The sequence below is a fragment of the Mytilinidion resinicola genome (genome assembly GCF_010093595.1).
Source record: "Mytilinidion resinicola strain CBS 304.34 unplaced genomic scaffold BDZ99scaffold_3, whole genome shotgun sequence".
NCBI classification, from domain to species: Eukaryota; Fungi; Ascomycota; class Dothideomycetes; order Mytilinidiales; family Mytilinidiaceae; genus Mytilinidion; species Mytilinidion resinicola.
The window spans coordinates 938,002-944,717 of NW_022985439.1; the positions used below are offsets into that span (position 1 = coordinate 938,002).

General features: G+C 50.2%; 4 protein-coding genes across 4 annotated transcripts; 2 read left to right on the forward strand and 2 right to left on the reverse strand.

The window, feature by feature from the left end:
* Positions 1 to 379: 379 nt before the first annotated feature.
* Positions 380 to 976, forward strand: BDZ99DRAFT_485384 (Prefoldin beta-like protein; the record flags this gene model as incomplete). The annotated part of the gene is made up of 5 exons (XM_033722708.1): positions 380 to 440; positions 499 to 569; positions 625 to 749; positions 807 to 867; positions 920 to 976. The coding sequence occupies 5 exons, from the start codon at positions 380 to 382 to the stop codon at positions 974 to 976; spliced, it is 375 nt and encodes a 124-aa protein (XP_033581785.1).
* A 2,194-nt stretch (positions 977 to 3,170) lies between these two features.
* Positions 3,171 to 4,205, reverse strand: BDZ99DRAFT_549023 (uncharacterized protein; the record flags this gene model as incomplete). The annotated part of the gene is made up of 2 exons (XM_033726943.1): positions 3,550 to 4,205; positions 3,171 to 3,467 (listed from the first exon to the last, which is right to left on the reverse strand). Exons 1-2 carry the CDS (start codon positions 3,883 to 3,885, stop codon positions 3,171 to 3,173), a joined length of 633 nt encoding a protein of 210 aa, XP_033581786.1. The 5' UTR covers positions 3,886 to 4,205.
* On the reverse strand, positions 4,059 to 5,113 carry BDZ99DRAFT_549035 (uncharacterized protein; the record flags this gene model as incomplete). Its single annotated transcript, XM_033726944.1, has 3 exons — positions 4,059 to 4,748; positions 4,785 to 4,962; positions 5,061 to 5,113. The coding sequence occupies 3 exons, from the start codon at positions 5,111 to 5,113 to the stop codon at positions 4,368 to 4,370; spliced, it is 612 nt and encodes a 203-aa protein (XP_033581787.1). The 3' UTR covers positions 4,059 to 4,367.
* Positions 5,114 to 5,493: 380 nt separating this feature from the next.
* Positions 5,494 to 6,564, forward strand: BDZ99DRAFT_458796 (uncharacterized protein). The gene has a single exon (XM_033719000.1). The coding sequence runs from the start codon at positions 5,743 to 5,745 to the stop codon at positions 6,292 to 6,294; it is 552 nt and encodes a 183-aa protein (XP_033581788.1). The 5' UTR covers positions 5,494 to 5,742; the 3' UTR covers positions 6,295 to 6,564.
* Positions 6,565 to 6,716: the final 152 nt, after the last annotated feature.

Sequence of the window (6,716 nt, forward strand, 5' to 3'; positions counted from 1 at the left end):
GGCCTCCCAAACAGGAGCAAGTGTATGTGTTTTGAAGAGAACTCTCGAATCGTAGGTGTAGGGAGTACGGTTGCGCGGAGGGTGGTGGCCTTGAAGCGGGACCACGCGCGGAGACGCTTTTGGCGGGGCAAAGCCTCAATCGAGGCGAATAAGAGGTAGGGTCCTGGGAGGTCTGCAGAAGTTATTCTAGATATAGCGTTGTCCTATGGCGCAAATTGTGAATGTCGCTCGGGAAGAGAATGCGATTGTTGTTGATAGAGCTGGGATTGCCCTCCACCACCGACATCACAGCGATGTTCCACACCCCGCGCCAAGGCAAAGCAACGCGATTCATGGATCTCTGCCAGACGACCACTTTGTTTCAACATCCACTCTCAGCATGGGTGACACACAGAAGAAGCTGCAGGAGCTTTCCGACGACTACCAGAAGATTCAGGGAGGTATGTCGAATCATGTCTGCATTACACAACGTTTGTCGGCGAGCTGATAATCGTGCAGAGCTTTCGTCCGCTATCGATGCGCGCCAGAAGCTAGAATCGCAGCAGCAGGAGAACACGGGCGTCCAGAAGGTTAATCTCACATATCAGCGTTACAAGAGTCCGGGGGTCTCACAAATGCTTGCAGGAGTTCGCCAAACTCGACGATGATGCAAACATATACAAGCAAATCGGCCCAGTACTCCTGAAACAAGACAAGACCGAAGCGGTGATGGCTGTGGATGGACGATTAGAGTTCATCGACAAGGAGATGTGAGTTTCTGCAGGATATGTCAATGCTGAGGTCATAGTTATTAATATTGGACGAAGCAAACGGTTCGAGAAGCAAATCGTAGACATTCAACAGCGAGCGGAGAAGCTGAAGGCGGAGGTACGCATAGACATCAGCGTGTTGAGGCAACCTAGCTAATTATCGAAAACAGATAATTCATATCCAGTCTCAGGCTCAACAAGCACAACAAACTGCCGCAGCCACATGATCGAAGGACATTCACGATTCTTGCCGTGACAGCAGCCGATGGTATGGATTCAACCCTATATCAGCAAGCCTCCCAAGGTCTAAAACACACTCCACGCCTAAAATGCTTCCAGTCCCATTAGCATAAACAAAAGCTCAATTGGAGAACCTGCAAGAGACATAGTCATGATGTACAATGCCTCGTCATTGAAATCCGTACACTTGTTTACCGCTGTGCGAGGAGCTTCATAGTATTTCCAGCATTCCGAATAAGGGAGGAATCTGGCATTTTAGGCGGCCACTAACCTTGTGAGGCTACCTCAGACAGTGCCAACAGGGTGTACACAGATTGGAAGTGTATCCGCTGCCCCCAATTTCTATTACTACGTTGGAGCCCCACAGACAGTGGCAGGAAAGTGTACGGATATCTATGGCAAGGCACTGTAGGACATGCCACTTTGCTACATGATGTCCATGAGGTTGGCCTTGTATGACCATCCCAGACTCACACCCAACCCTCTTCACACCCCGCCGAGGAGCTAGCCATCTATTGTGGTAGCTATTGACCATTCTCTGGCAGATACCCGGGTCCTCGGACTAAGAGTCGGCCTTAATCTCCTTCAAGTACTTCTCCAATGACTCTTCCCAAGGCTTTTTTCCCGCTGGTCTAGGTCTGTTCTTCGCAAAGGATATTGCCAAGTTAGTCAAGAACTCTGCTGGACAATTCCGCAAATGCCACTCCCAGCCCTCATAGGCGCACCAAGTGTAGAAGTCCACAAAAAGAAGTCGAGCCTGTGAGCGTTCCGGTGTACCTTCATACAGCGCATGGACCGTGTCAGAGCCTGGCATGTGATTGAACTTGATGTTAGAAGCGACGATTTTAGATGTAGCAACCATTCCACGAAGAACCGCGTTCTTGAACGCGTCGTCCATCAGTTTTTTCCCCTGGGATGTATGCTTTTACCAGCTTCATGTGCTCCAGTATGATGTCTTTGCAGGAAGGATTGTCGTTCCGGATGGGTATGGTTTCGCGGCACAACCATTGCGTGTAGCATCGGAAAGTGTTAGGGTCGTCTTCAAGCAGCTTGATCTTCTTTGGATCTTCTTATGTTCCAGCCCACTCCTTCTTCCGGGCGTTTCTGAAGAAATGAGAGCTCGCACAGATAAGATCTTCGTGGATGCTGAATTCCACCATTTCTCGCCACCGCCAACGACAACCGAAATTGTTTGGCCGCTTAGGCTGCGGCAATTAGTACATTTGCGAAACTTAATCAGCAACCAAAGGGAGAGACAGGAAAAAGCCAGGTAACTCCCCTCGCCACTATCTGATCTAAGGAACATATCAAATAGCTTCATCGACAGAGATGCAAGGATCGTCTTCAGTCGCTAGGCGTTTGCGTTTAGTACCTTTCGACACCATCCTGGCGATATCGTTGGCGGTGTGTTGTGGAGTCGCGGAAGTGAGGAGTCGACTTTTGAATCCACGAGGTCCGCGCCAAAACTTCACTTCACCAGCTGTAGGTGTGTTCCGCCTGGCGCGCATAGCTCTGCGGGATGACGCCGTCTGAGGCGGCCCCGCAAGTCTTTTACACTGTTCAAACCGTTTCGATCGAGCTTTTAGAAATAGGTTGGAGCACGTCAGACAGCGCCAAAACAGTCTACCTAGGTAAGGTCAAATGGTGGATGTCATGAAGTAAGTTTCCAATATTAACAGGTCTCGGCATACGAAAATACACGCACAACTCTGCAGGATGGCGCTGTCTGAGGTGGCTCGCAAGACTTTCACACTGTTTAAACGGTCTCGTTGGAACTTTTGATAATGGGCTGAAGCAGGTCAGACAGTGCCAAAAGAGCCTACCTATCTAGACACATATACAATAACTAACGCTCAAGGACTCATTATGCAGCGATTGCAGAGCACTGGAGTAATAAAGATGTGTGGACAGATTTTGAATAATATATTGAAGCGCCCCAAGCAGCAGCAGGTAGTGTACAGCTTCGTAATCGTGCTACAACTTGGCCAGTCAACTCCGAAGATGCTATCTCGACGAGAAGGTGTGTCAGAGAAGTATGGACTGATTTTTCAGAATGTGCCGAGGCGCCTCAAGCAGTAGCAACTGTCTGTACAGCTACCACTCTAGTACTGTAAGTTCCCTAGTAACCAGCAAAGGCGTCGTCATGCCTTCTCCGTGCCTCCCCACCCACCCCAATTTGCCCTACTCTGTATCGTTAGCTTCCTCCTTAGCTCCGTCTTTGCCATATGATTCAGGTGACTTGAGCCATGGTTTCTCACCCTGAGGGTGTTTACGCTTGATAGACAGCGATCTCATCACATCAAACAGGAATACAGCCGTATACATGTCGAAGGTAGCGTTTTTGGTCCAACTCTCCTGGGAAACCCATGTCCAGAAGTCCACAAGGAGACGCCTCGCAGGTGATCCCTCAAGCGTACCGTTGTAGATGATGTTGACAGCTGCTTTGGTAGGGTACTGTCTGTGCTTGTCTTCTCCGATCTTGGTGTCTGATCTCGCAATAATAGCTTTCAAGACAGCTATTTTGAACCCATCGTCCGCCAATCTTTCTCCTAGAACGTACGCTTTCGAGCTGAACGTATCCTTCTGCATGCCCTTCATCATTGCCAACAGGCAGATGCTTGAAGTAGAGCCACTGCATATAAGTCCGAAAAGTGTCCGCGTCGTCCTCCGGCATGTCAACTGAACGAGGGTCGTCTCGCATCTCGGCCCGTTCTGGCTTCATTGCGTTTCTTAAGGACAGTGAACTGGCGCAGATGAGCCCCTCGTGAGCATGGAAAGTTGTTGTGTCATCGCTGCTGATGATAAGGGCGATTGTCGGTCCGTTGATGCTGCTGATAGCCTTGTCACAAGGGACACGAGAACTGGGGGGAGTCGTTTTGGGCGCGCTTTCCGCCATTATGCCTTGGTGGTGCCTGTGGAAACGGAGTTGTGTTGTAGTGTGGTTGTGGGATGAGGTATTCAAAGGTCAGCAACTTCATATTGTTATATATTCCCGCTCAGAGCTCTCAATTCACCATGAGGTAGACACTCATGCTCAATTCACCAGGAGGTAGACACTCATGGTCTTCGGACAGCTTCACGACACCGTCAAGGCTGCTTCGACCCACTTCCAGCACTTGGACGTGATTGATTTAGCACCAGGTCGCACGGATCTATCTACCCGCTCAGAGAGTCGCTGAGTATCTCATGCCACCTCTAAACCTCACCCCGTCGACAAAAACCAGTCAGCAATGCATCCGCTTCCTCCTGCTAGACGTCGGTGAACTATGCATTGGTGTTCTTTTCCACGCCATTTTTGCTGTCACAGGTCTTCGCCTCGCTATCCTCGCCGCTATCCCTCTTCTCGCCGCCTTTGCGATACTTCTCAGGCGACTTAACCTATGGTTTATCCGTAGCTAGCTTCTCTCGGACGGATGCCAGGCGTATCATTGCGTCGAATAAGAAATCCGCCGGATATGGATTGACGGTGAGGTTTTCGAACCAGCTTTCAGAGGCTTCCCATGAATAGAAGTCCACAACAAGGCGTCTGGCAGGAAAGCCTTCGGGCGTGCCCTCATAGATAATCTGAATTGCCTTAAAGTCAGGCATATATCGAGTCCGACCCTCCCCAACCTGCACAAGCACTGCCGACTTCGCAATTATGGCATCAAATATACCTTGTTGGAACCCATCGTCCATAATCTTCTCGCCTAAAACATATGCCTTCGCGAGCTGGTCATATTCCTCGCTGCTTTTCTCATCGACTCTAACGGGTAGGTGCTTGACATAGAGTCATTGCATGTAGATTCGGAATACCTCGGCGTCGTCGTCGGTTAAGTGAACAGAACGTGGATCGCTTCGCATCTCAGCCCACTCCGGCTTCATAGCATTCTTGAAGAAATTAGAATGGGTGCAAATCAGCTCTTCGTGGATGTAGAATGTAGTCTTTTCGTCCCCGTCGCCGACGATTACTGCGATCATAGGGCCGTTGACGCTGCTACTAGTGAGTAACGCCCTCCAACATTTTGCGTGGAGCTCTGAAGTTCTGTTGACGGACCTCAAGCAGCTGCAAATGGATTTGAATTGACTCACCTGATAGCTCTGTCGGGAGGAACACGAGGATCTGGTGGGCTCTGCGCCGCCATCGTGCCTCTGACGGATATTAGCGTGTGTAACAAAAAGACCCGGTGGTGGAACGTACGGGAATTCCTGGACCGGGCACTCGGTTTTTCGAGTGATAGTTGTGTGGTGGGTGGAGCTGTGTTTGCAAGCTGAAGAGGTCCAAGGTATACTCAAGGCATTCCAAAGCTGTCACGTCCCCTCCATAGAAAGGGCCGCGATAGATCTCTCGTCCCAACTCGAACGCATGTAAGGCCAATTGAAACCTTCTGGTGATTCATCTGCAATGACTGTTTCCAGTGGCATGACGACTGACTGCATGACTCATCCAACTTGAGCTTACCTAGGCATTCTCACAGTCACATTCCAAATTTATATAGTCATGCCTCTAACACCTTGAGTTTGAAGGCATAATGCAAAGCCCATCCCGTTCCAACGTACTTCAGACTTGACCGCACTTTCCAAAATGCTCTGACCAGATTCCTGCCATACCTGAAAGGACAATTCGATCCCTTCGACACTACCAAGGCTATGTGAAGAAGCACCAGGATCTGACACTTCTCTCTTCGCTTTCTCACCTCTGATCGGACGTTCGAAGGGGCTCTGTTGTGATCTACTACAAACCTTTCCGTACCACAAATACACCTTCCACACCATGTCAGACTTCGATCTCGACCCCCTCGCAGAATTGAACCGTCTCGCCGACGCTGCCTTGTCCACAGACGCTCAAGCAGCCTCCACATACCCATCTCCCGACACTATCGCCCGCTGGCAACGTCTTTTCCACTACGACCGTAAGCAAGCACTCCAGCTCATCACCGCCCAACGCCTCGACCTATCCCGCACCCGCATCTCCGACACTCACTGGGAGCTCGTACGCCCCTCCCGCGAAGCAGCTGGTCATGATCGCGAGAGCTACGAGCATGCGCTGGGCCTTGGGAAGGTGTTGAAGGAGCAGTCGGCGACCATCACGATTACTACTGCGGACGGGAGGCAGGAGCAGGCGTTCGTATTTCGATTGGGGGGATTGCTGGAGAACGCGGAGAAGGTTAGGGAGGTGGCGGGGCTAGAAAAGCTCCCGAAGGTTGTCAATGGGCAAGGGGAGATGGGACCGGCGCAGTTTTGTGTGGTGGACTTAAAGGCAAAGGGAAAGGTTGAGGATTGGTTGGCCATGTCCCAGGTGGCGCAGTCCGAAAAGGGTTCTTGAAGGGTGGCATGATTCTAGTGCCGATTATTGTGGAGTTTGGTCATGAATGAGAATTAGTTCTTCTTGATGAATAAGGGATGTGGATGGTGAAGGAAATCGGATCACTGCAAGAATAATGCAGCATCCTACTCTTCCAGGTTAGAGTACTACTGGAGATATTGACCCAATAATAACCAACAATCCCTTACCCAGGCACGTGGGGTATGGAAATGGTGGCACAATAATTCTAGAACAAGCTGTCTCGTGTGTACACCTGTCTACCACTGCTTGGGTTGCTTTAATATGTTTTCAGGATTGTAAAGAAGATAGAAGCTCTTCACCTTGGGCTAGAAGTGGCGACCGGCTCGTGCACGCTACCACCTCGTGCACGGTTTCTTAAAAACCCCAACAACATTGCTAAATTGTAACGCTCTAATAGAATT

Excerpts from the sequence above, each read along its gene's own strand:
- BDZ99DRAFT_458796 (XM_033719000.1), top strand. The coding sequence starts at position 5,743 with ATGTCAGACTTCGATCTCGACCCCCTCGCAGAATTGAACCGTCTCGCC.